This window comes from Acinonyx jubatus, chromosome B4, assembly GCF_027475565.1.
Source record: "Acinonyx jubatus isolate Ajub_Pintada_27869175 chromosome B4, VMU_Ajub_asm_v1.0, whole genome shotgun sequence".
Taxonomy (NCBI): Eukaryota; Metazoa; Chordata; class Mammalia; order Carnivora; family Felidae; genus Acinonyx; species Acinonyx jubatus.
In genome coordinates, this window is record NC_069387.1 from 122,526,602 (window position 1) to 122,547,410 (window position 20,809).

Below are 20,809 nucleotides of genomic sequence, written 5' to 3' on the forward strand. Positions count from 1 at the left end.
CATGAAGTGAGGCAGTCAGCCAGGAGGTTGTACGTCGGCAAAGAGAGTTACAGGAAAAGGCAGTCGTGTGCGGGCACTGGCTTCCGCTTGCTCTGCACGCATCTCTGTAGCTTGAAATCAGCTTTGATGAGAGCATTTATACACAGAAGTTAGCCAATGCTTCAAGAATTTCCCCGGAGGACCATTGGGTAAATATGTGCCAGCACACCACCGGGAAGAGGAACGGTAAGTGCAAGGGCCCTGGGGCAAGAGTTTGATTCGCTTCAGGAACGAACGTCAAGGCAGCTGGGGTGACTAGACAGAACAGGAGGAAAATTCATAGGAGATGAAGTCAGAGGTGGCAAGGAGCAAGATCGATAGGACTTTGCAGGCCCCAGTGAGTACACTGGACTTGATTCTATTCGAATCGCAAGGTTTGGGCAGAGGAGTGACAGCATCTGATTTAGACTTTGAGCAGAATTACACAAGGAGGCATGAGGAAGACCAGCTGCGGGACCTGAGCAGTCACCAGCATCCGCGAAGAGGATGGCTCGGTAGCCGTGGAGCCAGTAAGAAGAGAACCTCGACGGACTCATTTTTCTCAGACGTGAAGATTAAATCAGATAGCATTTACAAAGTGCTTAGCGCCGCGTGTGGCCCACAGGAGTCCCTCCATAAATGACAGCTGCAGTTTCCGTGGCCGAAAGTAAAGGCCAATCCTGAGGGTGGGGAAGGGGTGCTCATACCTAGCTAGGGTGGCAGATGGTTTCAGCACCAAGGGTAAGCACTGTGTTCCTCACAAGGGAGAGCACAGCGGAGAGACCCTTAAACCGAGCTGGGGGTAGGAAGGCGCAGAGGGTGCGTGAGCAAAGGGGACTGCTTTAGCAAAGGCGTGTGGAAGAGGATTAGAAGGGCCTAGAGTGTCCACACCTCCCCACGCAGGTGACAGATCACAGCTTTATCCTTCAGTTTAGCCAAATCATGATCTGAAAGAATAGTGATAATCTTCTTAAAAAGGTTTTTTGGGGGGCGCCTGGGTGGCTCAGTCGGTTGAGCGTCCGACTTCAGCTCAGGTCATGATCTCGAGGTCTGTGACTTTGAGTCCTGCGTCAGGCTCTGTGCTGACAGCTCGGAGCCCGGAGCCTGCTTTGGATTCTGTGTCTCCCTCTCTGCCCCTCCCCCGCTCATGCTCTGTCTCTCTCTCTCTCTCTCTCTCTGTCAAAATCAACGTTAAAAAATTTTGTAAGTTTTTTTTTAAGTAATCTCTATGCCCAACATAGGGCTCGAACTCACAAGACCCTGCGATCAAGAGCCGCACCCTCTACCTACAGAGCCAGCCAGGGGTCCAGAAGAGTGATAATCTAATTATTCCCTGTGTTAATGAAATCACATGGTAGGCTGTGGGTCATTCTGTTCCAGTTCGAATTCACTGGAATTCCATGCAGGCTTTGATTCTGATCAGCAGATATCAAAACAAGCCGGTAAGAACTTTAGCACTCGCTGTGGCAGAAGGCTTTGCGCATCTCTCCAAGCAGGGGCTGGAGGAGATCTCGCATCCCTTGAAGATATTTGCAGGGGTGTGCGTGGGAATTTGGGCGGTAGAAGTAGGACAGAGAGGCTCCACAGCTTTTTATCAGATTCTCAAAGAGGTGTGTGGCCCAAAGAAGATTACAAACACTGCTACTGAGATTAATAGGGAGAAACATCAGTCCAGAAGAAACAGTCCAAAAGTCCAGGATTTTGTTTGCCATTTTTTCTGTTATTAAAATATTTGATAAAGTGATATTTTAGTTCACGTGAAGTCAGTTAAAACACTGCATTTAAAGGTAGTTCCTCTGTGGGCACCTGCGTGGCTCAGCCGGTTAAGTGTCTGACTTCGGCTCAGGTCATGATCTCACAGTTTGTGGGTTTGAGTCCCACAGTGGGCTCTGGGCTGACAGCTCAGAGCCTGGAGCCTGCTTCAGATTCTGTACCTATATCTCCCTGTCTCTTTCTGCCCCTCCCCGACTCTCTCTCTCTCTCTCTCTTAAAAATAAACCTTAAAATTTTTTTTTAAGTGGTTCCTTTCTAATAGGGTATTATGTTAAGTGAAATAAGTCAGTCAGAGAAAGACAAATATATGATTTCACTCATATGTGGAATTTAAAAACCACAACAGATGAACATAAGGGAAGGAAAAATAAGATAAAAACAGGGAGGCAAACTATGAGAGACTCTTAAATACAGAGAAGAATCTGAGGGCTCCTGGAGGGGACGTGGGTGGGGGGGGGCTAAATGGGTGATGGGCATTAAGGAGGGCACTTTTGGGATGAGCACTGGGTGTCATATGTAAGAGATGAATCACCGGGTTCTACTCCTGAAACCAAGACTACACTGTATGTTAACTAACTTGAATTTAAATAATACTTTTTTAAAAAGTGGTTCCTTTCTAATAAGGCTTTGTCATTTTATTCAAATATGAGCCCTCAGTTTAGACTCAGAATATTCCCACTGATTTAGAATTTCACCTGTGCCAAGCTCTGATGGTAAATGAGCTATTGTATAATAAAACGCGCTTATAGGCAAAATATGCTCTATTGACCATGACAGGATCACTCCTGGTATTCTTCCCTTTGGATGTTTTCTGTCTCGGACTTGGTTTGTTGATTGGTTCCCTACATTCCCTTTATGTTAAGCTGCTGACTCTCCAAAGTACCAAGGATTAACTAAGGGCTCCTTCGAATCCAGAGACAGGAATGTTCACTGAAATTTTATAAAAGGAGGAGTAATAGAAGTTAATTTCTCCAACCATCTTCCAGCGACACTGTGATTCAGGAACTCACCTTCCAGTCACATGTGGATGGTGATAATTTGCTCACCGAATATTTTTGTCTGACAACGGTCAATCTAGTGAGTCCTGCATGGATTATAATTCCCATTTCTCAGGCACCGACTATGGTCCAAACACCTTGTCGGGTGCGTTCTGCATCATATCATTCTATTGGCTCCTTCCAGCACCTAATGAGATAGAGACCTTATCCCCATTTTATAGACACCAAGGCTCTGAGATATTAGGTTACGAACTTGCCCGAGATCACACAGTCAGCGATCACACAGAAGATCCGGTAGGTAGAGAAACGGAAAACAAGATGTCCTAGGAAGAACGAATGAGCTGCAGAAAGAAAGACAGCCCTTTTCCTCGGACCATTGCCAGTTTTCATTACAGGGCGTTTTTCCGGTGCTGCTACATCAAGCACTGGGTCAGAACAGTGGCGTACAGGAATCAGTGACTCCTGAAAGGGGTGGTAGGAAAATTAATTCATCTGGTTAGTTTATCTCAATATATTTTTAAAATAGTGAGGGGGGGACAAAGTTAATTTCTCTTGAGAACCATGAACAAAGCACAGTGCAAGGTACTTATATTATTGCGTTGACTCCTCAAAATAAGGCTCCTGAGGAAGGCATTACTAGCATTACTATCTATCCCCGTTTGACAGATAAGGAAACTGAGGCTCAGAGAAGTTGTGTAGGTTTCCTCAAGTCACATGGCAGGATGGTATTATATGGACCAAGATCAGCCTCCAAAGGCTACTATAGTCTATGTCATGCTGTAAAATTCACTTTTTAAAAGCTATTTATTAGAATTTAAGCTATTTGGAGCCAGAGATAGTCATTAAATTCTGTCTACTGCTCACAACATTACATAGTACCCCATTCCTAGAAGAACTGTTTGTGGGTTCGTTACCCATCACAGTGGGTTGAAAAATAGAACATCAAAAGGCACAAAGATGTATCTTATTTCCAAATATGAAAAAAAAACTCATTTCACATTCTTTATAGGATATACTGTTCCATGAGAGCAAAATTATAGAAAACCTTTTTAACAGCTCCATAGGTATAGTTTGGAGGTTAAAATCTGCACATTATTATGCAAAGTTTCCCCCAAAATGCACCTCGTGTAGTACAACCGGCTGATACTGGCTTTTTTCAAGATGAACAACGGCTAGATTAGTTGGGGAGAAAAAGCAGCTTGGCGGTCTATAATACATGTGAGATACAACATAGTCAAAACCCAACAACTGCAAATCATTTGAAAGTATAAAAGGTGCAGTAGAAAACACTCAGGCACGGGTGTAAATGCTTAGACGTGTGGTCTGACCCCCTTGGTGGTCCACGTGTGGATTTTTCAACTCGCGGCTCCTCCTTCAGCACATCCAGGCTCCTCAAGTGTGTCGAGAGAGTTGAGGAGTGAGGCTGTCTGCAGGGGGTTCCCAGCGACAGCTCTCTCTAGTATTCCAGCGTCACAGTCTTGGTTTTGAGGTATTCGTTTAGAGCTTCCTCACCTAGGGAAGAGACAAGCAGTTCCTGGAGCATTGTTCGTAAGTGGATGTGATGTCACCAGAATTTTGGACACACGTGTAAGTGTATCGGTCACCTAGCAGCTAGAATGTGGCCGGAGCCAGGTCTTATCAAACTGTAAAGTGCATGTGAGTGACCTGGAGACCTTGTGAAACGGCAGTGCAAGCCCTGAGATTATGCATTCCTAACCATCACCTGATGGTGCAGATGCTCGTGTCCACGGACCACACCTTGAGGAGTAGGGGCTGAGCCCACCTATCAGGTCTACTGAGGAACAGTGTGGGCTTGGTTGGTCTCCACCACAGACCTTTCTCCCTTATTTCCCTGCCTGATGACAAACTCTTCATCTCCATGCTTTGCCCATTTAGGCTGAACAGAAGCGGCCAACATACGTCCTTCGGATTATACTAAACGAAGCAGAACTGAATGGAAGAAAAAAGTTTGAGACCCTTTGGTGTAATCTTATTTTAAAGATAAGGATGATGCAGTTTTCCTGGTTTACATTGTACAGAGAAGAGCATATCCAGGCAAAAAAACAAACAAATAGGTTTGCTTTCTGTTTCTATCCCATTTTGGAGATAGTACAGTTGTCGATTTCTATGGCAGTGAAAGGGCATGAATACCGCAGTGCAACTAATGAGTATATGATCCTGGAAGTTGAGCTAAAACAAGGTTTCTTAACCTTACTGTAGAATTACCTTGGCGAAGTTTTAAAACTCCTGATCACAGGTCCCATCCCAGACCAATTAAATCAGCATCTTTGTATTTTTTAAAGCTCCCAGATGACTCTAATCCAATGTACAGCTAGGGCTGGGAACCCCTGGGCTTAGGGAGTTTAAAACTGGGAGAGAAAGAAACTATTTAGGCAAATTCTATTGTTTTATAATAAACACTCTTTATCTTCAATTCAATGGGATTTAGAAGGAGAGACCCCTTTTTTGCTGCAAATACATTATCAAAAGTCGCCAGGAAAGAGAAGATGTAAAAATACCCCCCAAATTAACCAAATTTATGTTAGGGGACTATAATTTCAGTAAGCCATGAACATTTCAGTTTTTGAAACAACATGCCAGACTGGCTGCAGGGAGTAAGAACATGGGCTCCGCAGCCAGACTTCCTGGCTTGGAATTCTCTTTCCAGCAGTGGCTGGCTACATAACTCTGGGCAAGTTCCCCAACCTCTCTGAGCCCCAGTTTCTCCATTTATAGAATAAAGATAATAATAGCACTTACCTCCCAGGGCTATTGTGAGGCTCGCTTGTGCTACTACAGGCAAAGTAGTTAGCACGAGATGGTCCATACGTAGGTAGTGTTCAAAGTAAGCTATTACTTGAAATGTGATAGTGTCATTGCCCGCAAAAAATGATCTTTTGGACTTTTTGCAACTCTAAACATAACTTCCCAGACTCCCAGAAAACCCTGCCAATTGCAGTATTGATTCTGAAAGACCGCCAAGCAGCTTACAGACAAGATTTATTCTTGGAGCTAGCTGATTACTGCCCTCCACTCATTTCTCTGTCTTGATTCCACTTCTCCCACAGCTAAACCAAGTTCATGATGAATGTCAGGTCAAAAGCCAAACATATTTTAGCTAAAGGATAGTTTCTTTTCAACATCAATCTTCTTTTAAAAACACCTTTCCACACATGCGGTTTGTGTGCTTTTGTGTAGGTATGTTAAATAAAAACGTTTCGCATTAAAAAACAAATAGTGCCCATAAAAACCCAGGGACAGCTGCCATATAGGAAATGTCCTTCAAAGCCATACACAAGGGTTGCACGAAACATAAAGCAGACTTCTCTGCGACAGTAGAACATGCAGTAGAAAAGCAGAGCATACCTAAGTCTTTCCCAAAGCCAGATTGTTTAACCCCACCGAAAGGGGCGGCCACGTCCGTCTTGTTGTAGGTGTTAACGAAAACAGTTCCCGCTTCTAGTTTCTCGCTCACGTACATGGCCTTATTTATGTCTCTTGTAAAAACCCCTGAGGCTAAACCGTACTCTGTGTTATTTGCTCGCTGCAACACTCCATCGATGTCCCTGCAAGATGTTTTCAGGAAGACAACATATCACTGAATGCAAAGCAAAACACTCTCATGTCATGTTCTACTCCTCCCCCCACGCCATGCTAGAAACGGAAAAACGTTACTGCCAACTTGCTTGAATTTTTATAAATGAAATAGTTCAGGCTTACACCAAAAGAAACTCCCAACAAGATATTAGAACTCTAGCATTATATATTTCATGTATATATCATGCAACACCTTTTAAAATCTAATCTGAAGTCATCTTTTCCATTTTCTTCTTGGTTCTCCTTCACGACCTCTCACTTCCTCCCCTGTCCCTGGAGTCCTACTTCTGGATACATTCTCAGAGCACCCCGGCTGTTTCCCTCCATCTCTCCAGATTTTGCATACAGCTCAAGGCTCATTCTGTGCCTCGCCCTGAAGCCTTCCCAGCTCCCACCAGTGCCACTGTGGAGGCAGTAGGTGTAGTGGCTCAGCGAGTGGCCTCTTGACCTTAGGCAACTGACTTCATCTCTGCATGCCTTAGTTAATTGCAAAACACTGCAAGAATAATAAAAGGACATTTCTTGTTGTCTCAAGGATGAAATGAGCTAATAGTGCCTGGAACACAGTACATGCTCAATAAAAGCCAGCCATAATCAGGGAACATGTATTCCTCCAAACTCAATATTTTGATTTAACTCTCTGTATCTCTGGTTCACCTCCCAGCTACACTTGGCGGCTCCCTGAGGGCAGGAATGACATTTTATTCTCCTTTATACCATGGTGTTAGATCATCAAATGAGAGTGAATTCAATTAATAAAATTCCATTAAAGGAGAGCAAAATTACTCCTTAAATCATGATTCCCCTGCCTTTGAACTCAGTGTGTGTGCACTCCCAAGAGAGTGGAGCCTGACCCTGCTCATCTCTCAGTTGGGTCCAGTTCCAACGTGTCTGTCACAGTATGAGTGTCCCATCCTAATGTTTAAAACTGCATGATTTTCTACAGCACGGCCAGTAAGTGCAACCCAAGGATTTCATCTGGCGCTCTGGCAAAGAAAGAGGATCTGTTCCCAGACTGGAGGAAAAATTAATCGTGCTCAAGATTAAGAGACAGCACGTGCTTCAGTGTGGTGGCTTCTGAAGAGATTTTCAAAAGTAATCTCGGCTACATACAATTTTAAACTCGCACAAGAAATTTGGAGCTGAACTTAGAGTGAACTGAGGCTCTGCTAAAACTCTCAGACTTCTTGATGCATTGCACGTGGTAGGGACCCAAATATTTATTGACCAGCCTAAGGCAGAAGGATGGCTTTATGCCATTATTTGTTGAGGACTATCGAGATGACATGGCTTCATAAGACACCTTGGCCTATTTCTAGGATAATAACAAGCATACCAGTGGCAACAGCACAATAGCAAACATATCTTATTTAATTTTTAGAATGACACAAAAGGATAGATGCTATTAATAACATCACAAAGAAACCAAGGCTCAGAGTGAGTAAGTAACTGGCCCAAGCCCATAGATGAGGTCAGGTGCAGAGGCAGGCTGCAGACTCCACCCACTGTGGCTGCCTTTGGCCCTCTGTGGTTGATTGCCCACGTCCTTGTCTGTCTCCCTCATCAGCTGGTAAGCATCTCAAGGAACTGTGACCTATCTGGTTTATATCCTGCAAATCTGGCTTCTAAAATCTGCATGTTTAACACAAAGACTATCCTATGGGAGGAACTTATGAGGAAAAGAAGGTTAATAGGACATTCTTGGCTCCCTGTGTCAAAAGGTTGCTCACTATAGCTTAGCGTCCCCAAATATGTCTTACAATATGTCTATCGAAGATCAAGAGTGGTGGCTGGGTGGCTCCCTCAGTTAAGAGCCTGGCTCTTGATTTTGGCTCAGGTCATGATCTCAGGGTGGTGGGGCTGAGCCCTGCAATCAAGCTCTGCCCTGAGTGAAGAGCCTACTTAAGATTCTCTCTCTTTCCTCCTCTCTCTGCCCCTCCCCCACTCGCTGTCTCTAATAATAATAATAATAAATAAAATAAATAAAAGAGCAAGGAATCCTTTGAACTTGGTGTTCTGGGTTTCTTTTTTTCCTACTTTCTCATTGGTTGAAGGAAAATTCAAGCCAGAATTCTGAAGAATTTTGCACAGCATACCATGAGAACCTACTGTATTAAATATTCTTGTATGCGCTCAGTTACCATATGACCCTCTTTGATATGCTAAACACTTTGGAAAGCTTCCTGTACTGTAACAAACCAGTATATCATTTACAGTTGATTACATGGGGATTGTGGACATTGCTATAAAAAGTTGAGTGTCTGCTTTCAGGTGCATCACCCCTATGAAGGCAGCGCTCTTTCCTTGGGAAAATCACAGGCTGCCTTCCCCAGGAATGTGAATGTGAAAACTAGTTTTGTTATTCTCAGTTATTCATCTTGTTCCAGAGACGTTGTGAATATTGGTTGTACACAAACTAAAATTTAGTCAGCTAAAGTTCCATACCGTCAGCCATTAATTTAAGCTAGGAAGCAAAAATATATAACGACCTACATCGGTTACCCTTCTCTTCTAGTTAGTTAAGTCAGTTATTGTCATATAATTGAGAATTACATGTTCACTGATTTTATGGCCTGTATACAGCACAATGGCGGATTAAAAAACACTTATCTACTCAAAACCTGTTAGATCGTGCCTGAAAAACATACCCATTTTGGAACTTAGAAATGACCATTATGGGCCCAAATGATTCCTCTTTGGCAAGATACATGTGGTCTTCCACATCTGTGAACACAGTTGGTTCCATAAAAAAGCCTATTTGAAAAACAGAAAAGATCATCAATTATACGGTAATTAATTTTTAATTAACAGTTTGCCCATTTAATTACATTATAATTTTTTTCTTCCCTTCGGGGTCAATAAAACCAAGACAACTTTCATTTTCCTACTTGGCATTAGCATTCCTAGATTCTTATTTTTTAATCTGTTTCTTAACAAAAATTTCAAACATATGTCAAAGTACAGAAAGTAGTATAGTGAATTGTAAAATAAATATTTTCTCCTATTTTGCTATCTTTGATTCATTTTATTTCCTTGCTGGAATAATTGAAAGCAAATTCCAGAGATCACAACTTTCACCTCCAAGAATTTCAGTACAAATCTGTAAAAAAATAAGGATTAAAAAAAATTTTTTTAACGTTTTATTTATTTTTGAGAGAGAGAGAGAGGGAGAGAGAGAGAGAGTGCGAGCAGGGGAAGGGCAGAGAGAGAGACATAGAATCTGAAGCAGGCTCCAGGCTCCGAGCTGACAGCACAGAGCCCAACGCGGGGCTCGAACTCACAAACCGTGAGATCATGACCTGAGCCAAAGTCAATGCTTAACCAACTGAGCCACCCAGACGCCCCGAAAAAATTAAGTATTTTTTTTAACTTCCCACAATACATTATCACATCTAACAAAATTAGTGCTAATTCCTTCTTCATGGTTTCTATTTCAAATGTTTTTTCTCAAAAGTATCTTTCTTACAGTTGATTTGTTTGATTCAGGCTTCAAATAAGTTCTACACATTGCATTCACTTGTTAGATCTCTTAAGTATCCTTTCATCTAGAACCTTTCACCCCTTATTTTTCATGCCATTGACTTGTTAAACAGATGGAGTCAGTTGTCCTGCAGGATATGTTGCATTTAGATTTGCCTTTGTTTCCTTGGGATGATATTTAATTTGTTCCTTGATCCAGGCGCGTGGGTGGCTCAGTCAGTTAAGTGGCCGACCTCGGCTCAGGTCATGATCTCATGGTGTGTAGGTTGGAGCCCTGCGTTGGGCTCTGTGCTGACAGCTCAGAGCCTGGAGCCTGCTTCAGATTCTGTGTCTCTCTCTCTGCCCCTCCCCTACTCATGCTCTGTCTCTGTCTCTCAAAAATAAATAGATGTTAAAAAAAAAATTAAAAGCAATTAATTGTTCCTCGATCCCCTTTATTTCTTGTAAATGGAAAGTTGGACCTAAATTCACAATTAGATTCAGGTTAAACATTTTCGGCAAGAACACTGCAGAGGTGATGCTGTGTGGTACCTGTTGTATCCCATAGGAGACACATCAGACCTGGATGTTCTGCTTTCACTGTTGCTAAGAATGACCAGGGGCTCCCAGCCGGTGACAGCTTGACCTCTCCATCATAAAATTGTATTTTTCTCCTTGAGACTGGCAAGCCATCCTGGGTGAGAAACTGAGACCTTGTATGTACTCAGCTCCCCCCATCAACCTCTCTCCTGATAACTTTAGCCTCCCTTGATGGTAACTGCCTCATCAATCATTTCACTCAATTAGGGGTACAAAGTGGTGATTTTTCTATCATTTTTTTTCTATGTTAATTAGCAGGCACTCTTCTGTTAAAAAAAAAAAAAAAAAAGTCTCCCTTATCAGCTACTCAGTGTACCGAGACCTTTGGTTCATACAGGAAACATAGACAAATGTTACCTTTTCCCCTGCTAATGATCAATTTGCAGAGTAAGGTGTTGGAGCACAATCCCAGTATGCCTCCTGCGGAGGTGGTCTTACCTGGCCTTTGAACTTGTCTTCCCCCGTACACCAAGGTGGCCCCCTCTTTCACTCCAGCTTCACAGTATTGCAGAAGCTTTTCCAGATGGGCCTTATGATTTTGGGGCCCGTGATCGGTAGATCTGTCAAGTGGATCACCAATTTTCATCTTTTTAATTTCTTCCACCTGTTTGTCACCCAGTTCACAAAACACAATTGACTGTTAATAATAATAATGGATACCCTCAGCTCAGCTTCTACCGTGTGGTGGCTGTTGTACTAAGCTGTCAAAAGATGTGTTGTCTTTTAGTCTTCACGGAAGCACTGGAGGTGGGTATTCATTATTTCCATCTTACAGATGAAGAAACTGAGGCTTAGACAGGGTAAGTGATTTAAGACACACAACCACTAAATATAGTAGAGTTTTCCTGACTTGAAAGTGCAAGCTGTTAACCACTAAGTTCTAACAGACTATAAGCTATGTATGTATGTTATATTCAAATTATCCTGAGTGTTAATCCATTAGAATAGCAGACCTGATGTTCTGGAATTTTTGTTAACACAGCACACTTTTACTCTTCAGGACAGAAGAATTTCTGTCCATAGCAATGGCCACGTTGCTATCTTTTTTTCTCCCCACCAAATGTGGCAGACTGCCCTGGAGACATTTTCATGGTATAGCCATGCCAGAGGAATTGCTAGAATGTTCTGATAAAAAGCTATCTTTGTTGTGCAATGTTCATCAGAGGCATGTCTTTGTAATTGTTTCCCATGCACATCACTTACCTTAACCTACTTTTGCATTTTCTTATTTATTTATTTATTTTTAATGTTTATTTATTTTTAAGAGAGAGAGAGAGTGGGGGAGGGGCAGAGAGAGAAGGGGGCAGAGGATACAAAGCAGGCTCCATGCTGACAGCAGAGAGCCCCATGTGGGGCTCGAACTCATGAACTGTGAGATCATAACCTGAGCCAAAGTCAGACGCTTTACCAACTGAGCCACCCAGGGGCCCCTGCATTTTCTAATGTTAAGTCCATTTCCAGTAAGAAGAAAGAATGAGAGTTACCATGACCCAATAGGGCCCTGAATTTGAATTTAGGCCTGGCAAGAATCTCTCAGTAAGTGCTCAAGAAATAGTTGCTGAATGAGTGAATGAATACAGGTTACATGTGTACAAAACATGTTTATTGATGGGCTGATAAGGTAGACTCTTGACATTTCTGGTCTCAGCATTTGAAATGTCAACAAACTAATTGCAAAAGTTCTGTAACTTTTATTTTACCGTGGCACAAAACTGAATTACAGGGGTGCTCAGGAGGGTAGCCACTGCCCTCCATAGGTCTTCTTGTTTTCTTTTCTTTTTTTTTTTTTTAACTATTTTTATGTTTATTTATTTATTTTGTGAGTGAGAGAAACAGAGAGCACAAGCAGGGGAGGGACAGAGAGAGGGAGAGAGTGAGAGAGAACCCCAAGCAGGCACAATGATGTCAGCGCAGAGCCTGACATGGGGCTCGATTCCATGACCCTCGGATCATGACCTGAGCCGAAATCAAGAGTCAAATGCTTGACTGACTGAACCACTCAGGCACTCTTGGTCTTCTTGTTTTCCATTCTCATGAAGAAAGAATGTCTTTTCTTCTTGGGAATGGGGAGAGGGAATTGACCCCCAAAAAAAGAAGCTGGGTGCTGGTTTTTCAAATACAAACAAATTCATGATTACTGTTCCCATAATAATGGCATACTGTATTATAGTTTAGTTTATTTTAGCCACACAATTCGTGTTCATAGTTCTACAAATGGCTTCTTTTGGTCTTATGTTTATAAAATCATGACCAATCTATAAGAGGTGTGTATGTATATATGTATGTATGCATGTATGTATTTATCTGTACATTTCAGTGGAGGAAATGATTGGCTGTCTGATTAACAGTGCATTGACGATTTGCAAGGATCCAGTAGTATATCTCTCTTAGTCAACTTAGGAATTTACAAAAATCTAGGAGTATATTTCCCATTAGTCTCAAGGATATAATTTACTATAAATGTAGAGCAAGATATAGATAATAAAAACTTTTAAGGTTTTTTTTTTATAGAGACCTATACCTTTTTACTATGAAAAACTGCAAATATATAAAAAAGTAGACAATAACATGACACCCCATTTACCCATCATCCAGCTTCAACAATTACCAACTCATGGCCAATTTGTTCCCTTACTCACCTCCTCCCCTCCTGGGTTGTTTTTTTTTTTTTAATTCTTTTTTAATGTTTATTTCTTTTTGAGAGAAAGAGTGGGAGTGGGAGAGGGGCAGAGAGAGAGGGAGACACAGAATCCAAAGCAGGCTTCAGCCTCCAGCTGTCAGCACAGAGCCCAACATGGGGCTCAAACCCATGAACCACAAGATCATGACCCGAGCCAGTCAGACGCTTAACAGACTGAGCCAGCCAGGTGCCCCTATCCTCCTGGGTTACTTTGAAGCAAAGTCTATACATCATACAATTTCCTCTGTAAATATGTCAGAAAGTAGCTCTAAAAGGTAAGGACTCTGTCATTTAAAATATGGCACAGTACTAGTATCCCACCTAAAAATTCATCAATATCGCCAGAAGTACTTTTCAGGTAAAAGCAGTTTCTATAAAGCAAATTGGAAGATGTCTTACCACTCTTGTCACAAATTCATCGTGGATGGCTTCTTCCACAAACAAGCGCCCGGCTGCAATACAGTTCTCTCCTTTGTTGAAAAATACTGCCCCCATGCCCTTCAGCAACAGAAGAGAAAATATTAACAGTACTTCAGATTGTCATAAGATCACACACACTGAGAATTAGATGTTGTTGGAAGACAGCAGAAAAACAAAAGTCAGAGCCAATGCCTTGGCCTAGCTAATGATGGGAATTGTCTAGAGATACTCAGTTTTGACCTAGCACGATTTTAGGGATTTTGTTTCTCCTTTCCCCCTTTTGGTCCAGGAGCGCTTAAAAAAAAAAAAAGTGTGTGTAACAGTAAGGATATACCACTAAGAACAAATTTTGTGTTGTAAGAAAATCTATATTATTTGATACATTTAAATGTACTACTGGTATACCAGATTTTGCTTTTAAAATCTTGACATCAGTTTGTATAAATCATGAATGCTTAGAAAAGACTCTCTTATCCCCCAAGTTTTAAATACAGCTTAATGATACAAGTGAAAAGGTACTGTTTTTTTTAATTAAGTGACTTAAATAGTCCTAAATCTAAGCATCAAGAGAGTGGCTTCTATTTATGACCAGACAAAACCCAATCTCATTTTGAGATTTCTGATAAAAAAGGAGATGAGACATGTTTTAGAAGTAGGCACCTATTTAGGGAGATTTGTCCCCCTCTTACCATTCTCACGGCCTTGTCAAGTTCACAGTCATTGAATATTATAAGTGGGGATTTGCCACCAAGTTCAAGGGAAACTTTCTTCAGGTTGCTCACAGCACAGCTAGAGGAAAATAAATGGGAAATGAGCATTCTCTCGCGTGGGCCTTTTTAACTCTAAGTTACCACTTGGCATGGAAAATATAATTGAGCCTCAGAAATATTAAGAAACTTATTCAAAGACAAAACACAAATGGTTGAAGGGTAGTAGCCGTTGAAGCCCAGTGATGAGCACATGGGAGTTCATTCCATGATTCTGTGTGCTTTGTAAATATTAGAAAGTTTCCATAATAAAAAGCTTTTATAATTCTGTGATTCAATAACTAGAGATCCTCATGGATAAATTTAGATTCTTAAGAAATTTGGTTACATAAAGCCCTGGCAAGGAATTTAACCTCTAGCCAGATTCCTGAAGCATTACAGAAACAAAATATCAATTTTTAGAAGTACATTATTTATTTCCCCCATTTGCAAAAATATTGTTATTTAAAACATTTAAAAATACCCCCAAAAACTCAGAAAGAAGAAAAAAAAATCACAAAATTCCATTCCATGGCTTCATATCCATGTTTCACCATTTTGACATACTTATTTTTGGTCTGTGTCCAACCACAGCCTTTGCTTTATTTAAAATGGTTGTGATCGGGGCACCTGGGTGGCTCAGTCGGTTAAGCAGCCGACTTCAGCTCAGGTCATGAGCTCACGGTCCGTGAGTTCCAGCCCCGCGTCGGGCTCTGTGCTGACAGCTCAGAGCCTGGAGCCTGTTTCAAATTCTGTGTCTCCCTCTCTCTGACCCTCCCCCGTTCATGCTCTGTCTTTCTCTGTCTCAAAAATGAATAAATGTTAAAAAAAATTTTTTTTAATGGTTGTGATCACCCCATATGTACAATTTTATACCTTAGTTTTCTTTTTTCTTTCTATTTACCTTTTAACAATATTTTTCAATATTATTAAAAATTCTCCATGAACATGATTGCGTGGACCTCCATTACACTGACATCCTTTTTTTTTTTTTTTTTTTTTGAGAGAGAGAGAGAGAGAGAGCGCGCAAGTGGAGGAGAGGGGGGCAGAGGGGGAGAGAAAGAATCCCAAGCAGGCTCCACCTTCAGCTTAGGGCCCAACACAGAGCTTGATAACACAACTCAGGGATCATGACCTGAGCTGAAGTCAAGAGCCCATGCTTAACCGACTGAACCACCCAGGCATCCCTGCACTGACATACCTTAACCATGCCTTATTTTGGACATTTAGATTGTCTGCAATTTTTTTAAAAAACAAATGTTACTGCATTTTAGGAATTCATTTTATAAATAATCCATATTTGCCATTTATATGTCTCTTCAGTTTCTTACTTATGCTCTAAGACCAATTTGGGCCACAGCTTTAGTATGCAAAAATTTTTTGTTCTGGATTGTCATAGCTACCAGTAGGGTGTAGAATTCCAATATGGCTCTAGTTTTATGGACTATGGGCTTTATGCTTTGGAGAGTATTTTATTATATGAAAATATCTCAATACCCTGCAGTGATAAGTAGATTTCTCTTCTAAATCTGATGTGGGTTTTCTCCTTGTAAACACATTCTTTTTTTTTTTTTTTTAAGCTTATTTATTTACTTTTGAGAGAAAAAGAGAGAGAGAGCACACAAGTGGGAGGGGGGCAGAGAGAAGGAGAAACGGAGTCCCAAGCAGGCTCCGCACCATCAGCGCAGAGCCCTATGTGGGACTTGAACGCACAAACCGTGAGATCATGACCTGAGCTGAGATAGAGTCAGATGCTTAACCAACTGTGCCACCCAGGTTACCCCTTCCAAACACATTCTATATAAAAAAGCAAAAAAGCATAAACAAAAACCTGGTTTACTAGGATCTGCAGCAAATCAACACGCTAAAACCAATACCTCTTCATGATCTGTTTGCCAATAGCAGTGGACCCAGTGAAACCAAGTTTACGGATATCAGGATGTTCAGAAAGGCGTTGCCCAGCTATGCCACCTGTAGAATCAGGGAGGAAAACATGAATTAAAACATTATTCAAGTTCTTACGGTGAGAGTGACTTTGAATTCACTGAAGTAGATTTCTAAGCTTTCTTAGTTTCACATTTTCTATATTAATTACAAATTGAAAAAGTCTAAATAATGTCCTCCATGCAATTATCAGCCCCCCAGAAGACGGGTAAGCCTTGGTTTTTCATCTTCCAAGGTAATTTTTAAAAATTGAAACAGGCCACCTTACGGTAGTTTTACAACGTTGTTCAATTTCTGCTCCTCCCACCCTACTCACCCACCATTATATTTCTACTCTAAGATTTTTAGCACATGGTAAATATATTTATCCTTAAGTTAGTTATTTGGTAAATTGTATTTAGCTTTAATATATGGTAGTTACAAGACAAGACTCTAGAGGGAAAATAGTCGCTCAGCTACTCCTGTACCATTCATTACTTACAGCCAAGTGAGTCCTTTGATGGTTTACCTGAGCCTGGGATGATGTTGATTACCCCCTTGGGAAAGCCTGCTTTCACGGAGAGCTCAGCAAACTTCAAAGCAGTCAAGGGCGTGACCTGAGCAGGAGCAGACCACAATTACCTTCTTCAGACCCTGTCTTGTCCTTTAGACTAGTATCCTGCTTTTGCTTTCTGGTCGTTTTATTTTTTCTTTTATTTTGACATAACTTCAGACTTACAGCAAAGTTGCAAAAACAGTACAAAGAATTCCTATATATCCATCACCCAGGTTTCTCAAATGTTAACATTTTACTACATTGGCTTTATCTTCTTTTTCTCTTTATTTTTCTCTGAACTGTGTAAGAGTAAGACATAGACATGCCCCTTCACCTATAAATACTTTTGTGTGCATTTCCTAAAAACAAAGAGTTCTTTTACATAACCACAGTACAATGATCAAAATCAGAAAATTAACAACTCATTAGAAAACCTTATTTACAGACCTTATTCTGTTTTCACCAATTGTCCCAGTAACGCTCATTGTAGAAAAAGGAAATCCAAGATCATATGTGGCCTTTCCATGTCTGTAGTCTCCTTTAATCCAGGAGAGTTTCTGAGTTTTCTTTTATATTTCATTTCACTAACATTTTTGATAAGCACAGGCTAGTTATTTTTGGACAACGCCCCTTCATCTGGATTTGTCTGCTGTTTCTTCATGATTCGATTCAGGTTGTGCACTTGTTCAAGTGCAAGAACTTTGGCAAGAACACCACAGGACTGATGCTGAGTTCTCAGAGCACCATCTCAGGAGACACATGCTATCAAATAGCCCCAATATTGGAAATGTTAACTTTGATGATTTGGTAAAGGGAGTCTGCTATGTTTCACCACTGTAAGTTACTCATCTATATTTTGTAATTAATAAATATATTGTAGGAAGAGATTTCAAGACTATTTAAAGCCATGATTAAACAATTGGAACTTTCACCCTGACGTTGGGAAGGTAAGTGGGGTTGGATGTTGAGTTCAATCACCAAGAGAGCTTCTGGGTTGGCAAATGCATCTATGTGATGGGAGGGTGGTGCAACTGAACTCCACAACCTGAGCTCCTGTGCTCATGATCCTTCCAGACCTCAACCTATGTACCTTTTCATCTGACTGTTGGTTTTGATCCTTTATAATAGAGTCATAGTAAATAAAGTGTTTTTCTGAATTCTGTCAGCTATTGTAGCAAATCACACCCGAGGAGGGGGTCATGGAAACCTATGAATTATAGCCAGTTGGTTGGAAGTACAGGAGGCCCAGGGCTCACATTGGCATCTGAAATGGAGGCAGTCTTGTGAGACTGACCGAGCCCTTCACCTCTGGGGTCTGTGCTAAAGCTCAAGGTAATTAGTGTCAGAATTGGCTTAAATTGTGGAGCACCTAGCTGGTGTTTAGGGAGTTAAAGAATAGGTTGGTATGGGGGGAAAGAAAAAACCCCACACATTTGGTGTCAAAAGGGCTGTGAGTAAAAAAAATTCAGAATTTTAGAAACCAAGATCTGGACACTGTTGTTGCTTCTAGGCCTTCTCAGGAGACAGAGCTGGGGGATAGCTATATGTTTGCCCATACACACATAAGTCTATCTATCTGTGTGTCTGTATCTATCTTCCTATCTATCATCTATCCCCACATACACCAGATCCATTTCTTCACCACACTATCTAAATATATTAAAACATATGAATTTGTGAATACCTCCATCCGATATCTCAGGGTTCATTCAATCTTTTTCCCTTTTTGCGTGTGTAACTCTCTTCTCCAACACTGAGAAACATGGCTTCCAATAGTTACAAAACATTTACTGATTTGCTCAATCCTTAAATGTATAGATGACAATTTGAGAATTATTAAGCTATGTCCCTATGAAAAAGAAGCCTACTAACTAGAGTTCAATACTTATTTACAGTGATTTTGCCTTTAGACTCAGGGCACATAGTCCCAATGTCTCTCAAAAGTTACTTGGATTAATGTTTCCTCACTTCCCTCAACGGGATCATGTTACTCTTCTGAAATGTGGCTTAGTGCATTTGTTTTTATTTGTATTCAATTTTAGGGGTTTTGCCCCATCTGGGTTGATCATATTTCTTTTCTTCCGTGGTTTGTTTGCTGTCATTGTTGAGTATGGGAAATATGCTTCCAAAAGTGAGGAATATACAAAAGGTACAACCAGAGAAATGTTATTCCCTGCTCCCCTTCCCTCTACCCCTTCCATCCGGTCTCCTCATAGCCTGTAGCTAATCAACCTCATTCGTCTACCGTGTATCCTTCCTATGTTTCTTTCGTTCAAGTGAACAGATACGTATCTTCTTATTGTCCCTCCTTTTTTACACAAAGATGGCATAATAGAATCTCATTTTTAACACTGATTACAGCAGTGCATAACTCAGAAGCAAAATGAAAGTCATAATTTCCACACTTAAAAACCAGTGCTGATTATGTCTTTGTTAGTGTAGTCCCAATGAATGGAATGTGCAAGAAGATCCATGGAGGTGTGAAAAGAGAATAGTAGAGCTTCTATTTAATGGACAAAGATATGCAGTAAGTCATACATAACTAACATTTATTATACGGCGGGATCATGATACTCTCGCTCAGTCTGAATGAAGGCCAGAAGGTCATGGGTCACAAAGGTATGTCCTAGGAAAGAACAGGAGTTCACAAGGGCAAGGGAATGACAGTGGTTTCCCCACTTGCTCATTTGCTTTCAGAATATTGCCACATGTTGAAGTTTATTGGCCTGGTTACATGGATTCACAGACTATGTGTCGTTATGTATTATTACTTTAACTAACCCAGCCTTCATAAAACGGACAGGTGGCTGAAAAAGAAACTGCATAATAAATAATACTACTACCAAGGCAACAAGCAAACAAGCAAAAGGCAGGGCTAACGCTTTCCTTCTAGTAACACATCCACTGCAGTAACCTGGCGAGGTTTAAAAAATGGCCATCTAGTTAAACTCAATGAGAAATTGGTCTCAAACATTTGAAATCATCAGGAAGATATCTGAAACAGTAGATTTACATCTACTCCAGTTAAAGATGGTCCTAGCCCAGAGGGTATATTATTATGACTTTGTATGAAACCGCAACTAGAAAGACATTTAAAAACTAAGTACCCTGGATTAATGGTAGTTCTTTTTAAGTAAGAACAAAAAGATTTTATACCATTAATAAATAAAATAAAACAAGCGGTTTAATCTTTATCTCTTTCCTTTTCATTTCTGTTGGCTTTCTTCCATTTGGCTGCTCGGTTCCCCCAGCAGGACTATCAGTTTAAATGATGTGTAGGAAAGCATCTAGCAGTGGTCTGGGCAAGAGTAGGTCATTGCTAATGCTCTTATTACATTAATAAAGTGGTTGGAATCTGTCAGACCTGTGGCCAGTCCAGGCCACAGGAATCTGTACCTTCCTCTCAGGTTAAAGGGAAAGGGAGACCTCTGACTCAGTCCTCCTGACATTCACACAGGGGCTTTAATACTGGAAATGGTTTCATACTATCGTTATGTAATATTATACAATAAAATAAAAAGATATCAGGGCACTTGGGTGGCTCAGTCAGTTAAATGTCTGACTCTGGCTTCAGCTTGGGTGGTGATCTTGTAGTTCATGAATTCGAGCCCCACACCAGGCTCTGAGCTGATAGGGTAGAACCTGCTTGGGATTCTCTCTCTCTCTCTCTCTCTCTCTCTCTGCCCCTCCCTGTCTCTCTCTCTCTTTCTCTCAGAATAAATAAATAAACTTAAAAAATAAAAATAAAAAGATATCTATAACAGAACAACAACTTTGGGTCTTTCATTTACAAGATTAAAATTATCATCAATCACTTAACTGTCAGGGTTTTTTTTAAGTTTTTAAAAAAAAAATGTATTTATTTTTGAGAGAGAGAGAGGCAGAGAGAGAGGGGGAGAGAGGATCCCAAGCAGCCTCTGCACTGAGAGCACAGAGCCCAGCGCGGGGCTCAATCCCACAAACCGTGAGATCATGACCTGAGCAGAAATCAGAGGAGTTGGACGCTTAACCGACTGCGCCACTCAGGCACCCGTAAACT

The 20,809-nt window shown here is 41.0% G+C and overlaps 1 protein-coding gene across 2 annotated transcripts in view; it reads right to left on the reverse strand.

The window, feature by feature from the left end:
• Positions 1–2,000: 2,000 nt before the first annotated feature.
• Positions 2,001–20,809, reverse strand: part of ALDH1L2 (aldehyde dehydrogenase 1 family member L2) — a 67,314-nt gene continuing 48,505 nt past the window's right edge. For both annotated transcript variants that reach the window (XM_027070951.2, XM_053226678.1), the window contains 8 exons: positions 16,744–16,831; positions 16,169–16,262; positions 14,235–14,334; positions 13,525–13,623; positions 10,884–11,049; positions 9,035–9,140; positions 6,156–6,355; positions 2,001–4,301 (listed from right to left, as the gene is read on the reverse strand). In XM_027070951.2, the coding sequence (XP_026926752.1) occupies positions 4,246–4,301; positions 6,156–6,355; positions 9,035–9,140; positions 10,884–11,049; positions 13,525–13,623; positions 14,235–14,334; positions 16,169–16,262; positions 16,744–16,831 (909 nt within the window). In that variant the 3' untranslated portion in view covers positions 2,001–4,245. The remainder of the gene's footprint in view (positions 4,302–6,155; positions 6,356–9,034; positions 9,141–10,883; positions 11,050–13,524; positions 13,624–14,234; positions 14,335–16,168; positions 16,263–16,743; positions 16,832–20,809) is intronic.